The 20,627-nt window shown below is 60.5% G+C and overlaps 3 protein-coding genes across 6 annotated transcripts; 2 read left to right on the forward strand and 1 right to left on the reverse strand.

The window, feature by feature from the left end:
- The first annotated feature begins 463 nt into the window (after positions 1-463).
- On the forward strand, positions 464-1,939 carry LOC113838542 (leucine-rich repeat extensin-like protein 5). The gene is made up of 6 exons (XM_027434169.1): positions 464-597; positions 743-808; positions 949-1,049; positions 1,117-1,295; positions 1,353-1,689; positions 1,806-1,939. The coding sequence occupies exons 1-6, from the start codon at positions 464-466 to the stop codon at positions 1,937-1,939; spliced, it is 951 nt and encodes a 316-aa protein (XP_027289970.1).
- Positions 1,940-2,324: 385 nt separating this feature from the next.
- On the forward strand, positions 2,325-8,412 carry LOC113838537 (interleukin-3 receptor subunit alpha-like). The gene is made up of 11 exons (XM_035453752.1): positions 2,325-2,689; positions 3,078-3,196; positions 3,349-3,467; positions 3,941-4,061; positions 4,211-4,343; positions 5,366-5,553; positions 5,945-6,067; positions 6,196-6,417; positions 6,835-6,940; positions 8,028-8,106; positions 8,278-8,412. Exons 2-11 carry the CDS (start codon positions 3,127-3,129, stop codon positions 8,332-8,334), a joined length of 1,218 nt encoding a protein of 405 aa, XP_035309643.1. The 5' UTR covers positions 2,325-2,689; positions 3,078-3,126; the 3' UTR covers positions 8,335-8,412.
- On the reverse strand, positions 8,411-20,162 carry LOC113838538 (probable bifunctional dTTP/UTP pyrophosphatase/methyltransferase protein). Of its 4 annotated transcripts, none has more exons than XR_004772635.1 (8): positions 19,493-19,722; positions 10,757-10,961; positions 9,562-9,693; positions 9,422-9,466; positions 9,211-9,275; positions 8,929-9,099; positions 8,623-8,841; positions 8,411-8,532 (listed from the first exon to the last, which is right to left on the reverse strand). XR_004772635.1 is itself a non-coding variant. In XM_027434165.2 (8 exons), exons 2-7 carry the CDS (start codon positions 10,847-10,849, stop codon positions 8,673-8,675), a joined length of 675 nt encoding a protein of 224 aa, XP_027289966.1. In that variant the 5' UTR covers positions 10,850-10,961; positions 19,885-20,162; the 3' UTR covers positions 8,411-8,532; positions 8,668-8,672. The 4 variants fall into 4 exon arrangements, 3 of the variants coding, with proteins under 3 accessions (XP_027289966.1, XP_027289965.1, XP_027289964.1); XM_027434165.2 differs by lacking the exon at positions 19,493-19,722 and adding an exon at positions 19,885-20,162 and having other exon boundaries at positions 8,668-8,841; XM_027434164.2 differs by lacking the exon at positions 19,493-19,722 and adding an exon at positions 19,758-19,895 and having other exon boundaries at positions 8,668-8,841.
- Between the last annotated feature and the right edge of the window lie 465 nt (positions 20,163-20,627).

Raw genomic sequence — 20,627 nt, forward strand, 5'->3', positions numbered from 1 at the left:
GACACTGAATTAATGACGCCGAGTGAATTAATGAGGATTAGTGAATTAATGACGCTGAATTAATGACGTCTCTTCCGGCCCCGCCCCTCCCGGCTGCGGTGGGCGGGGCCCGGGTCTCCAGTCTGGAAGAGCTGAGGCTGAAGGTGAAGAAGCCCTGCGGCTGTGAGGGGCGGGGCCGGAAGTCGGCAGGGGGCGGAGCCAGAAGTCAATCAGGGGCGGGGCCAGGTTGAAGTCAGCCAGGGGGCGGGGCCAGAAGTCAGTCAGGGGACGGGGCTTTAGTCAGTCAAGGGGCGGGCCAGGAAGTCAGTCAGAGGACTGGCCTGGCAGGAAGTCACATAGGGGGAGGGGCCGGAAGTCAGTCTGGGGCGTGGCCGGGAGTCAGGGAAGGACCCGGGAGGGAGGCGGGACCTGGGAGATAGGCGGAGCGGGAAAGGGCGTGGCCTACAATGTGGGGGGGTCGGGCATGTCTGGCCACGCCCCTCATCGGACGTCAGAGTCCCCATTTCCTGAGGACACCTCGGAGAGGGTGGAGCCACGAGTAGGGCCCCGCCCTCCGCTCCGGCGTCATCACTTCCGGCCACGCCCACCGGGGCAGTGGTGTTTTCATTTTAATAAAAACCGAGGAAAACTGCGGGTTTCAGGGTCTGAGGGGAGGGGCGTGGGCGGAGCCTCATCTGCATATTCATGAGCCGTCTGGGCTCATTTGCATGGCTTTAGTGACGTCACGGGACTCTCACTGCAGGGTGCCCGGGAGCATCCGGGACTCTCATTTACATATCGGTGATGCAGGCTCCTCATTTGCATATTCGTGAGCTGGGATTGGGATTCCCCGGGATCACCTGGGGTCATGTGACCGGAAGTGAAGGTTGGGGTGGACACGGGGCGGAGTCGTCATGAGGAGCACTGACTCCTAGGAAGCTCCACCTCATTTGCATATTGATGATGCAGTCCCAGCGTCACCCTGATGTCAGCGTCACCAGCGACCTTCGGTGGGCGTGGCCGGGCTCCTCCTCCACCGCGGGGAGGGGCCATCCAGGCTGTGACCCAGGGTCAGAGGTCACAAGGGATGAGAAACTGCTGAGCCGTCCATCATCGCTGAGTCCCCGCCCCCGTCAGCCATCCCTGAGTCCCCGCCCCCGTCAGCCATCCCTGACTCCCCGCCCCTGTCAGTCATCCCTGACTCCCGCCCCTGTCAGTCATCGCTGAGTCCCCACCCGTCAGTCATCCCTGAGACCCCACCCCCGTCAGTCATCCCTGAGTCCCCGCCCCCATCAGTCATCCCTGATTCCCCGCCTGTCAATCATCCCTGACTCCCTGCCCCCCGTCAGTCACCCTGAGTCCCCGCCCGTCAGTCATCCCTGCGTCCCCGTCAGTCATCCCTGAGCCCACCCCCGTCAGTCATCCCTGAGTCCCCGCCCCCGTCAGTCACCCTGAGTCCCCACCCCCGTCAGTCATCCCTGAGTCCCCACCCCCGTCAGTCATCCCTGAATCGCCGCCCCCGTCAGTCATCCCTGAGTCTCCACCCCTGTCAGTCATCCCTGAGTCCCCGCCCGTCAGTCATCCCTGAGTCCCCGCCCCCGTCAGTCATCCCTGAGTCCCCGCCCCCGACAGTCATCCCTGAGTTCCCGCCACCGTCAATCATCGCTGAGGCCCCGCCACCGTCAATCATCGCTGAGGGTGGGGACCCGCGTGAGTCAGGGAAACTGAGTCAAAGGCGGGAGCGGGAGCGGGAGATGCAGGAAACAAGAAATCCCGCCCTCCCTGCGTGATGGACAGGCTGCTTTCCGGAAGTCCCTCCCGAACAGCGGTGATTGACGTGCACGGCACCGGTCACCGGGAAACAGCTTGGAAACCAGGACCGCCGCCAGGAAGTCCCGCCCGCTGCGGACGGATTGACATGAAACAGGAGCCCCCGAAATTCCTGCCGGCTCGGGGATGATTGACGTGCGGGACCCGGTGCCGGGAAACCGAGGGCTCCCGCGTTCACGCCACGGTTTCGGTGCCGGGAAGTCCCGCCCTCTTGACCATGATGGACGGAAGGACGAGGAAATCCCGCCCCGGGACCAGTGATTGACAGGCGGCTCCGATCGCGCGGACACCAAGTCCTCCGGGTGTCAGCGCCGCGGTTTCTAAGCCCGGAAGTCCCGCCCCAGGGGAGCTCATTGACGGGAAGAATGCGGAAATCCCACCCGGGACCAGTGATTGACAGGAGGCTGGATCGCGGGGAAACCGAAGCCTCCCGGTGTCAGCGCCGCGTTTTCTCAGCCCGGAAGTCCCGCCCCGGGGGCCGCTGATTGACGTGCGGTTCAGACTATGGGAGAACGGGGCTGGGCGCGCGGATTCTCTGCCCGGAAGTCCCGCCCCGAGACCGCTGATTGACGAGAGGAACTCGGAGGTCCCGCCCGGGGGCCGCTGATTGACGTGCAGCCGGGCTGATCGGGACCCTGGACCAACCATCGCCTTCCCCTGCCGGAAGTCCCGCCCGATAAGCCCTGATTGACGGGCGGAACCCGGAAGTGGTTCCCGCCGCCCTCCGGATGTTGCTCAACCCCGGCGCCGCTATAAAGATGCCGGGCGCGGCCCCCGGGGCCGCAGACCCCGATCGCCAGGGGTGGGAGCCGCGCGGGAGCTCGAGGCGGGGCGGGGCGTGGCGGTGACCCCGCGGTGACCCCCAGGCGCGGTCGCCTCCGTGAGTTCGCTCCGGCCGGGGCTTCCGGGGCGGGGCTTCCGGGGCGCGGCTTCCGGAGAGGACTCTGACGTCACAGAGCACCGCGAGGGCGATGACGTGATGGCGCAGGCGCGGGTGGGCGGGGCTTGGGAGGGGCGGGGCCGCCAGGGAGATGGACGCCCCGGACGGGCGGGGCGTTTCCGGAAGTAAACAGCGCTGCGCGGGGGCGGAGCCTCCTGATGACGTCACTACCGTGTGTGGGCGTGGCCTGCGTTGATTGACAGGACACAGATTGAGGGGCGGGGCCAAGGGTGGGGGCGAGGAGGGGACGCCGCTTCTGCTTCCGGGTTCCCTGGCAGGGTGGGTGGGGCCTCTCTGACGTCACCGGCCGCACCCACTGTCCCCTCAGGTCCTCCCCCCGCGGTCACTTCCGGTAACTTCCGGTTCTTGTGCCCGCCATGGCCGCCGCCCTCTGTCTGCTGCTGGCGCTGGCCACGCCCACCGCCGGCCTGGTGACGTCAGAGACGGGTGCGTGACGTCATCGCGCTAGGATGGGAGCGGGCTCGTTCGGGGGACCCCCAGGGCCCCACTTCCTGTTCCTTCCCTCTCATCCCGCCCACGGCCCCGCCCTCACCTGACGTCATTCTCTCCCTCTGACGTCACTCCCGGCCCCGCCCCAGGCCCCGCCCCGCCCTTCCGCAGCCTCCGCTTGGAGCCCCGGGAGCGACGCCTGAGCTGGGAGCTGAGCGGTGACGTCAGAAACATCGCCTGCAGCAAGGAGGGGCGGAGCCCCGTGTGGGTGAGGGCGGCGCCGGGAGGGCGGGGCCGCTGCCTGCCACACCCCAAACCTCACTTCCTGAAGCACAAACCCACTTCCCGCCCCCGATCCCACCCAGTAAACCCACTTCCTGCTCCTCTGACCCCGCTTCCTGCTCCTGTGACCCCACTTCCCAATCCCCTGACCCCGCTTCCTGCTCCCCTGACCCCGCTTCCTGCTCCCCTGACCCCGCTTCCTGCTCCCCTGACCCCGCTTCCTGCTCCCCTGACCCCGCTTCCTGCTCCCCTGACCCCGCTTCCTGCTCCCCTGACCCCGCTTCCTGCTCCCCTGACCCCGCTTCCTGCTCCCCTGACCCCGCTTCCTGCTCCCCTGACCCCGCTTCCTGCTCCCCTGACCCCGCTTCCTGCTCCCCTGACCCCGCTTCCTGCTCCCATGACCACACTTCTTAACCCCTGACCCCACTTCCTGACCCCTGACCCCGCTTCCTGCCCCAGCCGGAGCCCGGCGGCCGCTCCTGCCTCTTCCCGTCGCTGTCCCTGTGTCACGTGACCAAGTTCACCGTCTTCAACGACGACGACCCGGAAGTGAACGCGTGGATCCTGTTCCCGGAGTCAGGTTCGCACCCTGCCACCCCTCTGTGACCCCTCTGTGACCCCTCTGTGACCCCAGTGACCCCTCTGTGACCCCTATGACCCCTCTATGACCTCTGTGGTTCTGGAATTTTCCTGGAAACGGGACCTGACCCCTGACCCCCGACCCCGCAGACCCCAACCGCGCCGCCGCGGCCACCGACGTGCAATGCTCGCTGCACCACGTGGACCGGATTTCCTGCCGCTGGGGGCGGGGCCGCGGGGCGCCGAGCGACGTGCAGTACCGGATGTTCTGGAGGGACGCGGGGTGAGTGCCGGGCGGGGAGGGCGGGGCCGCTTCCTGTGCGTGGACATCACTTCCTGTGCAGAGCGGGTCTCACTTCCTGTTCCCCGACACCACTTCCTGTTAGGTCTCTGACGTCACCTCCCGCCCGTCCCCGCCCGGCGGCCTCACTTCCTGTCTCGCCGTGACGTCGCCCCCTGCGCTGCTGAACTCGCTTCCGCGGGGTGGGGTCACTTCCTGCTTCCTGTGCCTCAGGCTCGGTAACGTCACTTCCTGTTCCTCGCTGAGCAAAGCTGGCGTCACTCCCTATCCATTTCCTGATTTCACTACCTGCTTCCGGAGCCACTTCCTGTCTCCCCAGCCATGGTGATGTCACTTTCCAACCCCATCATTCCCTGATGACACTTCCTGTCCCCGCTGAGACACTTCTTGTCTCCATTCCGGGGTCCGTGTCACTTCCTGTGACATTTCCCGACCGTGACATCACTTCCCCTCCCACACACCGGCCCTGGGGACATCAGTGCTTCAGGCCCCTGGGGCCTCACTTCCCATCCTCACTTCCCATCCTCACTTCCCGTCCCTCATTTCCCGTCCTCACTTCCTGTCCTCTCTTCCCATTTCCCTCTCTTTCCATCCTCACTTCCTGTCCCTCACTTCCCGTCCTCTCTTCCCATCCTAACTTCCCATCCTCACTTCCTGTCCCTCATTTCCCGTCCTCACTTCCCATCCTGTCTTCCCATTTCCCTCTCTTCCCATCCTCACTTCCCGTCCGCACTTCCTGTCCCTCTCTTCCCATCCTCACTTCCCGTCCGCACTTCCTGTCCCTCACTTCCCATCCTCACTTCCTGTCCCTCATTTCCCGTCCTCACTTCCCATCCTCTCTTCCCATTTCCCTCTCTTCCCGTCCTCAGTTCCTCACTTCCCATCATCCTCACTTTCTCTCTCTCACATACTGTCCCTCACTTCCTGTCTCTCACTTCCTCTCACTTCCTGTCGTCACTTCCCATCTTCCTCACTTCCTGTCGTCCTCACTTCCTGTCCCGCAGGCAGGGGCGGGAACGGGACCGCGAGTGTCAGCTCTACGACGTCACTGACGAGGGCGGGGCCCACCTGGGCTGCACAGTGAACGCGGCGGGCGTGGCACTTCCTGTGCAGGTGGCGGTGACGGTGACCGGGAGCAGCGCCCGGGAGGAAATTTCCTGCAGTGACGTCATAGTCGACCTGCAGGGGGCGGGTGAGGGGCGGAGTCACGGAGAGAGAGGTGGGGTCACGGGGAGAGGGGCGGGGTCATGGGAGAAGGGTGGGGTCACAGGGAGAGGGGTGGGGTCACGGGGAGGGGGTGGAGTCACAGGGAGAAGGCGGGGTCTCAGGGATGGGTGGGGCCACAGGAGGGCGGGGCTGGACGGGGCAAGAGGGTGGGGTTGGGCTACACCGAGGCCACGCCCACCCCGGGAAGCTGTGACTTCCCTGGGGTTTCTCTGCAGCACTGGGCGTGGCCAGCGGGGATGGGCGTGGCCTTGAGAGAACCCGCCCGTCCAGAGAGGCCACGCCCAGTCAGGGAGGTGTCTTGGGCTGTGTGTTGACCCCGCCCCTGTGACCCTGCCCCCTGTGACCCCGCCCCGCAGAGGTCCTGGCCCCGCCCACCGTGCGCGCCGAGTGCAACGGCAGCGACTCCGCCCTGCTGAGCTGGGAGATGCGGAGCCGCTTCCACTTCCGGTTCGCGTACGAGGTGGAGATGACGCAGGTGGGCGGGGCCGGGACGGTGTAGCCGCGGTGGGCGTGCCCGGGTGGGCGTGCCCGGGTGGGCGTGCCCGGGTGGGCGTGCTTGGGCGTGGCTTGGGCGGTTCCCTCACCCGCGTTTCCCACGATTCCCCAGGACGCCCAGGCGACACCGGAAACCGAGCGCGTGAGTCCCAGGCCTGGGCGGGGCCTCCCGGGAGGGGGCGGGGTCAGCGCAATTACGTCACGGGGCCAATCCCCCCGCAGACCACCGAGAGCCACTTCCGCTTCCGCATCCCTGGCTCCGCCTCCTTCCGGGTCAGGGCGCGGCCGTTCGACGTCACTGCCTACAGCGCCTGGAGCGAGGCCGTGAGGCTGGGTGAGCGGAGCCCCGCCCTGACCACACCCTGCACGCACTGACCACGCCCCTTCTGTCCATGACCACGCCTTGCCCCCTCACACGCCCATCAGACCCCATCGCATCACTCAGTCAGAAGGGAGGGGCCACTTCCGGTTTGGGGCGTGGCTTGCGGCCCACTTCTGCTTTGGTGAGGCCTAACACCCCCTCCCTTTAATGACGTCACTGCTTTAGCCCCGCCCCACCAACCCCACAGCCTCTGCAGAGGCTTCAGGGAGTCACTTCCGTTTAGTAGGTGGGTGTGGTCCATCAGCATAAACCCCGCCCCAGCCCACCCTTCACTCATCCCCACATGGACTTTGGTGGTCGATTCCGGGTTGGGCAGGGTTCCAGGCCTCACTTCCGGTGGTCCCTGTCCTGACCCCGCCCCCTCCGCAGACTGTAGCCCCGGTGGGCGGAGCCACGTGACGCTGATGGTCGCCGTGCTGGTGGCGGTCGGGGCGGGGCTAACGGCGCTGGCGACGATGCTGCTGCTGTGTCGGAGGTGACGTCACGGGGCGGGGCTGGTGCGGCCACGCCCCTCATGCTGCGGCTTCCTCCGCGTTGGTTGAGGGGGTTTAGTGGGTGGAGTACGGGGAACTCATTTGCTTCCGGGTATGCAAATGAGCCCAGCTGGGGGCGGGCACATGCAAATGACCCCTGCTCTCCGGTGGGAACAGCCTCAGACAGGCCCAGGCTGATTTGCATATGACGTCAGCCCTGCTCCCGAAATTGAATATGCAAATCCCATGCAAATAAGGACTGGGAGAGGTCGGCTGTGCAGTGGACGGGACGTGAGATGCAAATGACGCTGACTCTGACCCCGCCCCTTACTCTGGCCCCGCCTGACTCTCAGCCCTGACTCTGAGCCCCTGACTCTTCAGCCCTGACTCTGACCCCGCCCCTGACTCTCAGCCCTGACCCCGCCCTGACTCCTGACTCCCCGCCCCGGACTCTCAGCCCTGACTCTGACCCCGCCCCTGACTCTACTGACTCACCCCGCCCTGACTCTCAGCCTGACCCCCCCGACCCGCCTGACTCAGGACCCCGCCCCTGACTCTAACCCCGCCCCTGACTCTCACGACCCCGCCCTGAACTCTCAGCCCTGACTCTGACCCCGCCCCTGACTCTCAGCCCTGACTCTCCCCTGCCCTGACTCTCCGACCCTGCCCCTGACTCTTCTTCAGCCCTGACTCTCTGACCTCCCCTGAACCCGCCCCTGACTCTCAGCCCTGACTCTGACCCCTCCCCTGAACTCTCACCCTGACTCTCAGCCTGACTGCCGACCCCGCGCCCCTGACTCTGCCCCTGACTCTCCCTGCCCTGACTCTGACCCCGCCCCTGACTCTCAGCCCTGACTCTCAGACCCTGACTCTCAGCCCACTCTAAGCCCTGACTGACCCGCCCCTCTCCAGCCCTGACTCTCACCCTGACTCCGACCCCGCCCCTGACTCTCAGCCCTGCTCTAACCCCGCCCTGACTCTGACCCCGCCCCTGACTCTCAGCCCTGACTCTCAGCCCTGACTCTGACCCCGCCCCTGACTCTCAGCCCTGACTCTGGCCCCGCCCCTGACTCTGGCCCCGCCCCGCAGGCGGCTGCTCCGGAAGCTGTTCCCGCCCATCCCCAGCATGAAGGACCCGATGGCGGAGAGGGCGGAGCCTGCAGAGCTGGTGAGGGCGGTGCCTGTGGGGTCGGGCGTGAGGACACAGGAGGGCGGGGCTTAAACAGCAGGGAAGGGGGTGGGCGTGGCCTGGAGAGCTGAGGGCCAGGGAGGGGCTTGGTGGGCGGGCCTGGAGTGGAGGATTCTGTGGGCGTGTCCCCTCAGCCCCGCCCCTCCGCAGGTCACGTGGGAGGCGACGCCCGAGGACCCCGAGGTGACACAGGTGACGGAGGCCTGAGCTCCGGCCGCACAGGAAGTGACCACGCCATTCACTAAAACAGGAAATGGCTACGACCAGCCAGTCACAGACAGGAAATGGTCTCCGAGTCTTTATTGATTGATTGACACCAGGGCCCGCCCTCCCAGATGACGTCACTACTGGCCGCAAGGGCTCCGGCGGGAGGTCAGAGGTCGATCACACAGCGGGCTGCAGGGCCTGGAGAAGGAAGAGAGGGCAGGGCTTAGGGATGATAGACAGTGGTGGGGGCGGGGCCGTCCGTGGGGGCGTGGCCGATAGGGAACTCACGGTAAGAGTGTGACCGACTTGGCAGGGGCGGGGCCAGACACTCACGGTTGTCAGCTCGACTCCGCCCCTGACGTCTCTGACGTCACTTCCGGGAAGAGGGCGACGGCCTCTCGCAGGAAGCGGTTCAGCGGGAACCCCACGGCTGACAGGAAGTCGCCCTCCACGCGCTCGGCCAGCATCGCGCCGACGCCCTGCAGCCCGTAGGCGCCGGCCTTGTCCCTGGGGGAGGGAGGGGCGCCGTGACGTCACCAGGCCACGCCCCTACCCTCCCCGCCCGCCCCCTGCTCCCGGCCCCGCCCCGCTCACATGGGCTCCCCGCACTCCACGTATTCGCGCAGCAGCGGCTCCGACAGCGGCGAGAACGTGACGCGCGTCTCCTCGTGGAACAGCGTCACTTCCGGGTCCGAGGAGGCGGGGCCGCGGCGGGGACGCACGACGGCCACGCCCGTGATGATGCTGTGCTGATGGCCGCTCAGGCTGGGGAGGGGAGCGGCGGGCGGGGTCACAGGGGGGTCGGGGTGAGGTCGGCCACGCCCCCTGATGGTGACCACGCCCTGGCCCCGCCTCCGCCCCTAGGGCCCCGCCCACCTGCGCAGCATCGCGATGGCGTCGTCCTTGTCCTTCGGCTTCTCCAGGATCCGCCCATCCAGGACCTGGGGGGCGGGGCCGGGGGCGATGACGCGGTCAGGGGCGGGGTCAGTAAGAAAAGGGCGGGGCCTGGGAAAGGGGCAGGGTTAGTAAGAAAGGGGCGGGACTAGCCCTGACGGGCAGGGTTAAGGGTGGGCGGGGCCTCTCTCACCACCACGGTGTCGGCTCCGATAACGACGTCCGGGGGCCGCGGGTCCTGCCGGGGAGGAAACGATGACGTCAGTGAGGGGTGGGGCCGGCGCCTGATGGACATTAGGACGGGGCCCTGACTTCCGGTGGGCGGGGCCTCACCCCGCGCAGCCGCGACGCCACCTCCAGCGCCTTCTGCTTCGCCGTCTCCAGGACGTAGTCGGGTGGAGCCGGAAATGAGGACTTCGGCAGCGACTCCAGGAAGTGGGAGGGGACGACGTCGAAGGGGACACCCTAGGGGCGGGGCAGGGTTGTCAGTCACATGCAGGGCCCGCCCCACAGGAAGTCACCCGGAGGACACGCCCACACAAGTCACAGCTGTCAGTCAAACAAGACCCGCCCCACAGAGAAGGATCCACTGTAAGCCACACAGAAGCCCCGCCCCGAGAACCGTCAGTCACTCACAGGCACCGCCCCCAGAAAACTCAGTCACTAACAGGACCCGCCCCCAAATTGTCAGTCACTCACAGGCACCGACCCCACAATTGTCAGTCACTCACAGGCCCCGCCCTCAGAACTGTCAGTCAGTCACTGGCCTGGCCCCCAGAACTGTCAGTCACTCACAGGCCCAGCTTTCAGAACCGTAAGTCACTCACAGGCACCGCCCTCAAATTGTCAGTCACTCACAGGCCCTGCCCTCAGAACTGTCAGTCAGTCACTGGCCCCGCCCTCAGAACTGTCAGTCACTCACAGGCCCCGCCCCCAGAACTGTCAGTCACTCGCAGGCCCCCCACACAGAACTGTCAGTCACTCACAGGCACCGACCCCACAACTGTCAGTCACTCACAGGCCCCGCCCTCAGAACTGTCAGTCAGTCACTGGCCCGGCCCCCAGAACTGTCAGTCACTCACAGGCCCAGCTTTCAGAACCGTCAGTCACTCACAGGCACCGCCCCCAAATTGTCAGTCACTCACAGGCCCTGCCCTCAGAACTGTCAGTCAGTCACTGGCCCCGCCCTCAGAACTGTCAGTCACTCACAGGCCCCGCCCCCAGAACTGTCAGTCATTCGCAGGCCCCGCACACAGAACTGTCAGTCACTCGCAGGCACCGACCCAACAATTGTCAGTCACTCACCAGCCCCGCCCTCAGAACTGTCAGTCAGTCACTGGCCCGGCCCCCAGAACTGTCAGTCACTCACAGGCACTGCCCCCAAATTGTCAGTCACTCACAGGCCCCGCACACAGAACTGTCAGTCACTCACAGGCCCCGCCCCCAGAACTATCACTCAAGGACAAGCCACACCACGCTGGGAAGTATTGGCTGTAATTCACACATGAGCCCCGCCCCCGGAAGTCACCGTGAGCCGCAGGATGTCCCGCCTCCGGGGAGAGGCGCTCGCCAGCACCACCCGCTTCCCCTGCAGCCGCGGGCCCAGCGGGGTCAGCGCCATGGCGGACTCGGGGAAGAGTGGGGCGCTTCCGGGGTCTGTGGTCACTTCCGGTCACTGGGGAGGGACGATATCCGAGTCCACGCCCACCGTGACGTCAGCGAGGATTCCAGCCCTAAAAGAAAAGAATGAATGGATTAGAAACAGGAAGTCCCGCCCTGTACCCTGTCAATCAATGGATATCAGAATCCAGCTGGAAGTCCCGCCTCCAACCCTGTCAATCTTTAGAGATCAAAATCCCACAGGAAGTCCCGCCCTGGACCCTGTCAGTCAATAGAGATCAGAATCCACCAGGACATCCTGCCTGCGCCCCTGTCAATCAATAGAGATCAGAATCCACCAGGAAGTCCCGCCCTGGTCTCCTGTTCCTCCTGCGGCCCAGGCACAGGCAGGAAGTCCCGCCTCAGTGTGAGGTGTCAATAACTTGCGATGCTGCCCTGTCCATCACACACAAGATGTGCCCGCAGGCCACGCCCACGGGCACTCAAGGCGCAGTGGGAGGAGCTTAGAGAAGTAGGCGGAGCCAAACAGAGGGCGGGAGATGCAGGAATGGGAGTGGCGACAGTCACACTGGAGTGGGCGGGGCCTCGGCACATCTGGGCGTGGCTTGCCATGGCCAAGGGCGGGGCGCTGTCACTGCAGGGCGTGGTTTCACAGCATCACTGGGGGAAACCACACCCGATGTGGGCGTGGCCCCAAGACACCCAGGGCGGAGCCTCCGAAAGGGCAAACGGGGGACATGGGCGTGGCTCCCACCTGAGCCTGGGAGGGGACAGATGACAAGGGCGGGGCATGTTTAGAAACATGGGCGGGGCTCGTTATGAATGTGGGAGAGCTTCTTCCAGTGGGCGGGGCCAACGGGGGTGCGGGGTCCTAGAGACACACGGGCGGGGTCTAGAGTGAGGTGGGTGGGGCCTAGAGGTGGCCTGGGTGAAGAGACACAGGAACCGTGTCTACAGAGATGGGCGGGGTCGCCGTGAAGGGGGAGGGGCTTAGTGACAACAGGAAGTGAGTCCCCAAACCTCAATGAGGAAGTCACCTCCAAAGAGAGAGAGACACTGAGACTGACAGAGAGAGACGTGACTGACAGAGAGAGAGAGACGTGACTGACAGAGAGAGAGAGACGTGACTGACAGAGAGAGAGAGACGTGACTGACAGAGAGAGAGAGAGGTGACTGACAGAGAGAGACGTGACTGACAGAGAGAGAGACGTGACTGACAGAGAGAGAGACGTGACTGACAGAGAGAGAGAGACGTGACTGACAGAGAGAGAGAGACGTGACTGACAGAGAGAGACGTGACTGACAGAGAGAGAGAGAGACGTGACTGACAGAGAGAGAGAGACGTGACTGACAGAGAGAGAGAGAGACGTGACTGACAGAGAGAGACGTGACTGACAGAGAGAGAGACGTGACTGACAGAGAGAGAGACGTGACTGACAGAGAGAGAGACGTGACTGAGAGAGAGAGAGAGACGTGACTGACAGAGAGAGAGAGACGTGACTGACAGAGAGAGAGAGACGTGACTGACAGAGAGAGAGAGAGACGTGACTGACAGAGAGAGAGACGTGACTGACAGAGAGAGACGTGACTGACAGAGAGAGAGACGTGACTGACAGAGAGAGAGACGTGACTGACAGAGAGAGAGACGTGACTGACAGAGAGAGAGACGTGACTGACAGAGAGAGAGACGTGACTGACAGAGAGAGAGACGTGACTGACAGAGAGAGACGTGACTGACAGAGAGAGACGTGACTGACAGAGAGAGAGACGTGACTGACAGAGAGAGACGTGACTGACAGAGAGAGAGACGTGACTGACAGAGAGAGACGTGACTGACAGAGAGAGAGACGTGACTGACAGAGAGAGAGACGTGACTGACAGAGAGAGAGACGTGACTGACAGAGAGAGAGACGTGACTGACAGAGAGAGAGAGACGTGACTGACAGAGAGAGAGAGACGTGACTGACAGAGAGAGAGAGACTGACACTGACAGAGAGAGAGAGACGTGACTGACAGAGAGAGAGAGACGTGACTGACAGAGAGAGAGAGACGTGACTGACAGAGAGAGAGAGACGTGACTGACAGAGAGAGAGACGTGACTGACAGACGTGACTGAGAGAGAGACGTGACTGACAGAGAGAGACGTGACTGACAGAGAGAGAGAGACGTGACTGAGAGAGAGAGAGAGAGAGAGAGACGTGACTGACAGAGAGAGAGACGTGACTGACAGAGAGAGAGACGTGACTGACAGAGAGAGAGAGACGTGACTGACAGAGAGAGAGACGTGACTGACAGAGAGAGAGACGTGACTGACAGAGAGAGAGAGACGTGACTGACAGAGAGAGAGACGTGACTGACAGAGAGAGACGTGACTGAGAGAGAGACGTGACTGACAGAGAGAGACGTGACTGACACGTGACTGAGAGAGAGAGACTGACGTGACTGAGAGAGAGAGAGAGAGAGAGAGACGTGACTGACAGAGAGAGAGACGTGACTGACAGAGAGAGAGACGTGACTGACAGAGAGAGAGACGTGACTGAGAGACAGAGAGAGAGAGACTGTGACTGACAGAGAGAGAGAGACGTGACTGACAGAGAGAGAGAGACTGAGAGAGAGAGACGTGACTGACGTGACTGACAGAGAGAGAGAGACGTGACTGACTGACAGAGAGAGAGACGTGACTGACAGAGAGAGAGAGAGACGTGACTGACAGAGAGAGACGTGACTGACAGAGAGAGAGAGACGTGACTGACAGAGAGAGAGACGTGACTGACAGAGAGAGAGACTGACTGACAGAGAGAGAGACGTGACTGACAGAGAGAGAGACGTGACTGACAGAGAGAGACGTGACTGACAGAGAGAGAGACGTGACTGACAGAGAGAGACGTGACTGACAGAGAGAGAGAGACGTGAGAGAGAGAGACGTGACTGAGAGAGAGACGTGACTGACAGAGAGAGAGACGTGACTGACAGAGAGAGAGAGACGTGACTGACACGTGAGAGAGAGAGACGTGACTGACAGAGAGAGAGAGACGTGACTGACAGAGAGAGAGAGACGTGACTGACAGAGAGAGAGACGTGACTGACAGAGAGAGAGAGACGTGACTGACAGAGAGAGAGACGTGACTGACAGAGAGAGAGAGACGTGACTGACAGAGAGAGAGACGTGACTGACAGAGAGAGAGAGACGTGACTGACAGAGAGAGACGTGACTGACAGAGAGAGAGACGTGACTGACAGAGAGAGACGTGAGACGTGACTGACAGAGAGAGAGACGTGACTGACGTGACTGACAGAGAGAGAGAGACGTGACTGACAGAGAGAGAGACGTGACTGAGAGAGAGACGTGACTGACAGAGAGAGAGACGTGACTGACAGAGAGAGAGAGAGAGACGTGACTGACAGAGAGAGAGAGACGTGACTGACAGAGAGAGAGAGACGTGACTGACAGAGAGAGAGAGACGTGACTGACAGAGAGAGACGTGACTGACAGAGAGAGAGACGTGACTGACAGAGAGAGAGACGTGACTGACAGAGAGAGAGACGTGACTGACAGAGAGAGAGACGTGACTGACAGAGAGAGAGAGACGTGAGACAGAGAGAGAGATGTGACTGACAGAGAGATGACTGTGACTGACAGAGAGAGAGACAGAGAGAGAGAGACGTGACTGACAGAGAGAGAGAGACAGAGAGAGATGTGACTGACAGAGAGAGAGAGAGACAGAGAGAGAGAGATGTGACTGACAGAGAGAGAGACGTGACTGACAGAGAGAGAGACGTGACTGACAGAGAGAGAGAGACTGACAGAGAGAGACGTGACTGACAGAGAGAGAGAGACGTGACTGACAGAGAGATGTGACTGACAGAGAGAGAGAGACGTGACTGACAGAGAGAGAGACGTGACTGACAGAGAGAGAGAGAAGTGACTGACAGAGAGAGAGTGACGTGACTGACAGAGAGAGAGACGTGACTGACAGAGAGAGAGAGAGACGTGACTGACAGAGAGAGAGACGTGACTGACAGAGAGAGAGAGAGAGAGACGTGACTGACAGAGAGAGAGAGACGTGACTGACAGAGAGAGACGTGACTGACAGAGAGAGACGTGACTGACAGAGAGAGAGATGTGTGACAGAGACTGACAGAGAGAGAGAGAGATGTGACTGACAGAGAGAGAGACGTGACTGACGTGACTGACAGAGAGAGAGACGTGACTGACGTGACTGACAGAGAGAGACGTGACTGACGTGACTGACAGACAGAGAGAGACGTGACTGACAGAGAGAGAGACGTGACTGACAGAGAGAGAGACGTGACTGACAGAGAGAGAGACGTGACTGACAGAGAGAGAGAGAGACGTGACTGACAGAGAGAGAGAGACGTGACTGACAGAGAGAGAGACGTGACTGAGAGAGAGAGACGTGACTGACAGAGAGAGAGAGAGACGTGACTGACGTGACTGACAGAGAGAGAGACGTGACTGACAGAGAGAGACGTGACTGACAGACAGAGAGAGACGTGACTGACGTGACTGACAGAGAGAGACGTGACAGAGAGAGAGAGAGATGTGACTGACAGAGAGAGAGACGTGACTGACGTGACTGACAGAGAGAGAGACGTGACTGACAGAGAGAGAGACGTGACTGACAGAGAGAGAGAGAGACTGACAGAGAGAGAGACGTGACTGACAGAGAGAGAGAGAGACGACTGACTGACAGAGAGAGAGAGACGTGACTGACAGAGAGAGAGACGTGACTGACGTGACTGACAGAGAGAGAGACGTGACTGACAGAGAGAGAGAGAGACTGACAGAGAGAGAGACGTGACTGACAGAGAGAGAGACGTGACTGACAGAGAGAGAGACGTGACTGACAGAGAGAGAGAGATGTGACTGACAGAGAGAGACGTGAGACGTGACTGACAGAGAGAGAGACGTGACTGACAGAGAGAGAGACGTGACTGACAGAGAGAGAGAGACGTGACTGACAGAGAGAGACGTGACTGACAGAGAGAGAGACTGACGTGACTGACGTGACTGACAGAGAGAGAGACGTGACTGACAGAGAGAGAGAGACGTGACTGACAGAGAGAGAGACGTGACTGACGTGACTGACAGAGAGAGAGACGTGACTGACAGAGAGAGAGAGACGTGACTGACAGAGAGAGAGAGACGTGACTGACAGAGAGAGAGAGACGTGACTGACAGAGAGAGAGACGTGACTGAGAGAGAGACGTGACTGACAGAGAGAGAGAGACGTGACTGACAGAGAGAGACGTGACTGACAGAGAGAGAGACGTGACTGACAGAGAGAGAGACGTGACTGACAGAGAGAGAGACGTGACTGACAGAGAGAGAGACGTGACTGACAGAGAGAGACGTGACTGACGTGACTGACAGAGAGAGACTGACGTGACTGACAGAGAGAGAGAGACGTGACTGACAGAGAGAGAGAGACGTGACTGACAGAGAGAGACGTGACTGAGAGAGAGAGACGTGACTGACAGAGAGAGAGACGTGACTGACAGAGAGAGAGAGACGTGACTGACAGAGAGAGAGAGAGACGTGACTGACAGAGAGAGAGAGACTGACGTGACTGACAGAGAGAGAGAGACGTGACTGACGTGACTGAGACAGAGAGAGACGTGACTGACAGAGAGAGAGACGTGACTGACAGAGAGAGACGTGACTGACGTGACAGAGAGAGAGACGTGACTGACAGAGAGAGATGTGACTGACAGAGAGAGAGACGTGACTGATAGAGAGAGAGAGACGTGACTGACAGAGAGACGTGACTGACAGAGAGAGAGAGACGTGACTGACAGAGAGAGAGAGACGTGACTGACAGAGAGAGAGACGTGACTGACAGAGAGAGACGTGACTGATAGAGAGAGAGAGAGACGTGACTGACAGAGAGAGATGTGACTGACAGAGAGAGAGACGTGACTGATAGAGAGAGAGAGACGTGACTGACAGAGAGAGAGACGTGACTGACAGAGAGAGAGAGACGTGACTGACAGAGAGAGAGAGACGTGACTGACAGAGAGAGAGAGACGTGACTGACAGAGAGAGAGACGTGACTGACAGAGAGAGACGTGACTGACAGAGAGAGAGACGTGACTGACAGAGAGAGAGAGACGTGACTGACAGAGAGAGAGAGACGTGACTGACAGAGAGAGAGACGTGACTGACAGAGAGAGACGTGACTGACAGACAGAGAGAGACGTGACTGACAGAGAGAGAGACGTGACTGATAGAGAGAGAGAGAGACGTGACTGACAGAGAGAGAGAGACGTGACTGACAGAGAGAGAGACGTGACTGATAGAGAGAGAGAGACGTGACTGACAGAGAGAGAGAGAGACGTGACTGACAGAGAGAGAGAGACGTGACTGACAGAGAGAGAGACGTGACTGATAGAGAGAGAGAGACGTGACTGACAGAGAGAGAGACGTGACTGACAGAGAGAGAGAGACGTGACTGACAGAGAGAGAGACGTGACTGACAGAGAGAGAGACGTGACTGACAGAGAGAGAGAGACGTGACTGACAGAGAGAGAGACGTGACTGACAGAGAGAGATAGACGTGACTGACAGAGAGAGAGACGTGACTGACAGAGAGAGACGTGACTGACAGAGAGAGAGAGAGACGTGACTGACAGAGAGAGAGACGTGACTGACAGAGAGAGAGAAGTGACTGACAGAGAGAGAGACGTGACTGACAGAGAGAGAGACGTGACTGACAGAGAGAGAGACATGACTGACAGAGAGAGAGAGACGCGACTGACAGAGAGAGAGAGACGTGACTGACAGAGAGAGACGTGACTGACAGACAGAGAGAGACGTGACTGACAGAGAGAGAGACGTGACTGATAGAGAGAGAGAGAGACGTGACTGACAGAGAGAGAGAGACATGACTGACAGAGAGAGAGACGTGACTGATAGAGAGAGAGAGACGTGACTGACAGAGAGAGAGACGTGACTGACAGAGAGAGAGAGACGTGACTGACAGAGAGAGAGAGACGTGACTGACAGAGAGAGAGAGACGTGACTGACAGAGAGAGAGACGTGACTGACAGAGAGAGATAGACGTGACTGACAGAGAGAGAGACGTGACTGACAGAGAGAGACGTGACTGACAGAGAGAGAGACGTGACTGACAGAGAGAGAGACGTGACTGACAGAGAGAGAGAAGTGACTGACAGAGAGAGAGACGTGACTGACAGAGAGAGAGACGTGACTGACAGAGAGAGAGACATGACTGACAGAGAGAGAGAGACGCGACTGACAGAGAGAGAGAGACGTGACTGACAGAGAGAGACGTGACTGACAGAGAGAGAGAGAGACGTGACTGACAGAGAGAGAGACGTGACTGACAGAGAGAGAGAAGTGACTGACAGAGAGAGAGACGTGACTGACAGAGAGAGAGACGTGACTGACAGAGAGAGAGAGAGAGACGTGACTGACAGAGAGAGAGACGTGACTGACAGAGAGAGAGAGATGTGGCTGACAGAGAGAGAGAGAGAAGTGGCTGACAGAGAGAGAGAGACGTGACTGACAGAGAGAGATGTGACTGACAGAGAGAGAGAGACGTGACTGACAGAGAGAGAGAGACGTGACTGACAGAGAGAGAGACGTGGCTGATAGAGAGAGAGAGACGTGACTGACAGAGAGAGAGAGAGAGACGTGACTGACAGAGAGAGAGAGAGAGACGTGACTGACAGAGAGAGAGACGTGACTGACAGAGAGAGAGAGAGAGACGTGACTGACAGAGAGAGAGACGTGACTGACAGAGAGAGAGAGATGTGGCTGACAGAGAGAGAGAGAGAAGTGGCTGACAGAGAGAGAGAGACGTGACTGACAGAGAGAGATGTGACTGACAGAGAGAGAGAGACGTGACTGACAGAGAGAGAGAGACGTGGCTGACAGAGAGAGAGAAGTGGCTGACAGAGAGAGAGAGACGTGACTGACAGAGAGAGACGTGACTGACAGAGAGAGAGACGTGACTGACAGAGAGAGACGTGACTGACAGAGAGAGAGAGAGACGTGACTGACAGAGAGAGAGAGACGTGACTGACAGAGAGAGAGAGAGACGTGACTGACAGAGAGAGAGACGTGACTGACAGAGAGAGAGACGTGACTGACAGAGAGACGTGACTGACAGAGAGAGAGAAGTGACTGACAGAGAGAGAGAGAGACGTGACTGACAGAGAGAGAGAGAGGTGACTGACAGAGAGAGACGTGACTGACAGAGAGAGAGAGACGTGACTGACAGAGAGAGAGACGTGACTGACAGAGAGAGAGACGTGACTGACAGAGAGACGTGACTGACAGAGAGAGAGAAGTGACTGACAGAGAGAGAGAGAGACGTGACTGACAGAGAGAGAGAGAGGTGACTGACAGAGAGAGACGTGACTGACAGAGAGAGAGAGACGTGACTGACAGAGAGAGAGAGAGAGAGAGACGTGACTGACAGAGAGACGTGACTGACAGAGAGAGAGAGACGTGGCTGACAGAGAGAGAGACGTGACTGACAGAGAGAGAGAGAGACGTGACTGAAAGAGAGAATTTGATTGACGGAAAAAAATCGACAGGAAAAATCGACAGGCGGATAGTGATTGACAGGCCCCGCCCCTCCCACCCCCTCAGTACCTTGAGCATCATTAATTCACTGATCTCTGTTTCTCGGATGAATTTAACGGACGGGCAGCAAACCGGAAGTCCCGCCCACAGCGCTCACCGGAAGCTGTTTGTTTTTCTATTTTTTTCCTCCCACGCGGGACCCGCGATGCGGACGCCGCGGACACGCGAGGACCCCGGAGCCGTATCCGGTGCCGCTCCCCGGAAGTCCCTCCCCTCAGCCCTGCCGTCCCGGTCCCCGCACCGATCTTTTCCGGGTCCCCATCGCGAGCGGAACCTTGTTGCTGCGCAGCGGTGTCGCGGGGACGGACGGGAAGCGCAGGTCTCCGACCGGAAGCCGCGGTGGCAGCGGAACCGCGGTTCCGGCCCCGCTGCCCCCCCGGGAGACGGACCCGGTAACGCACCGGAAGCCGGGAGCCGCGCGTTTCACACGCGGGATTCGCGGCGGTGCAAGCGGAGCCTGTGCGGAGTCGGAACCGGAAGCCCTGTGGCCGTAGCGCTGCTGGTGCTGGTCTGAGTTCGGACCGGAAGTCGCTTGTGTTGGCAAACGAAGCCGAACGGAAGTCGGGAGTCCCGGGACTCACAAGCAGAGTTCCCGTCGCTGAAAAGCGGTCGTTCTTCCCGCGGAGTCTGAAAAGAAAACTCTGACAGGAAGTCGCTATTGCTGGCAAGGGAGTCCAACCGGAAGTCTGGCGTGCTGGACCCACACGCTGAATCCCCGACCCTGGAAGCCGGCCGGTCCCCGGGACAGGAAGTCGCTAGTCCTGGCCGCCGAAGCCATCCGGAAGTTGGGCATCCTGTGACTCACAAGCCGAATTCCCGTCACCGGCGGATTCTCATTTGCAGTGGCGGAGCCGCTTTTCGGTAACCGGAAGTCGCTGGTACGGGCGTGGTGAAGCCGCCCGGAAGACTGGAATGCTGGGAATGAGCAGCCGAATTCCAGTCACTGCATACCAGGAGCAGCTTTTGCACCGAGCCAGTCTTCACCGGAACCGGGTTGCGCTGTCGTCCTGAAGTCAAACGGAAGTCGGGCTTTCTGAGATTGCAGCAAAAGTCCGGTCGCTGGAAGCCAGCCGCGCGGCGTTCCCATCCATTAGAAGGACTCCGGACGTCGTCAGTGCTGGCAAGGCGAAGCCAACAGGAAGTC

The sequence above is a fragment of the Cricetulus griseus genome, unplaced genomic scaffold (assembly GCF_003668045.3).
Source record: "Cricetulus griseus strain 17A/GY unplaced genomic scaffold, alternate assembly CriGri-PICRH-1.0 unplaced_scaffold_2, whole genome shotgun sequence".
Classification (NCBI taxonomy): domain Eukaryota; kingdom Metazoa; phylum Chordata; class Mammalia; order Rodentia; family Cricetidae; genus Cricetulus; species Cricetulus griseus.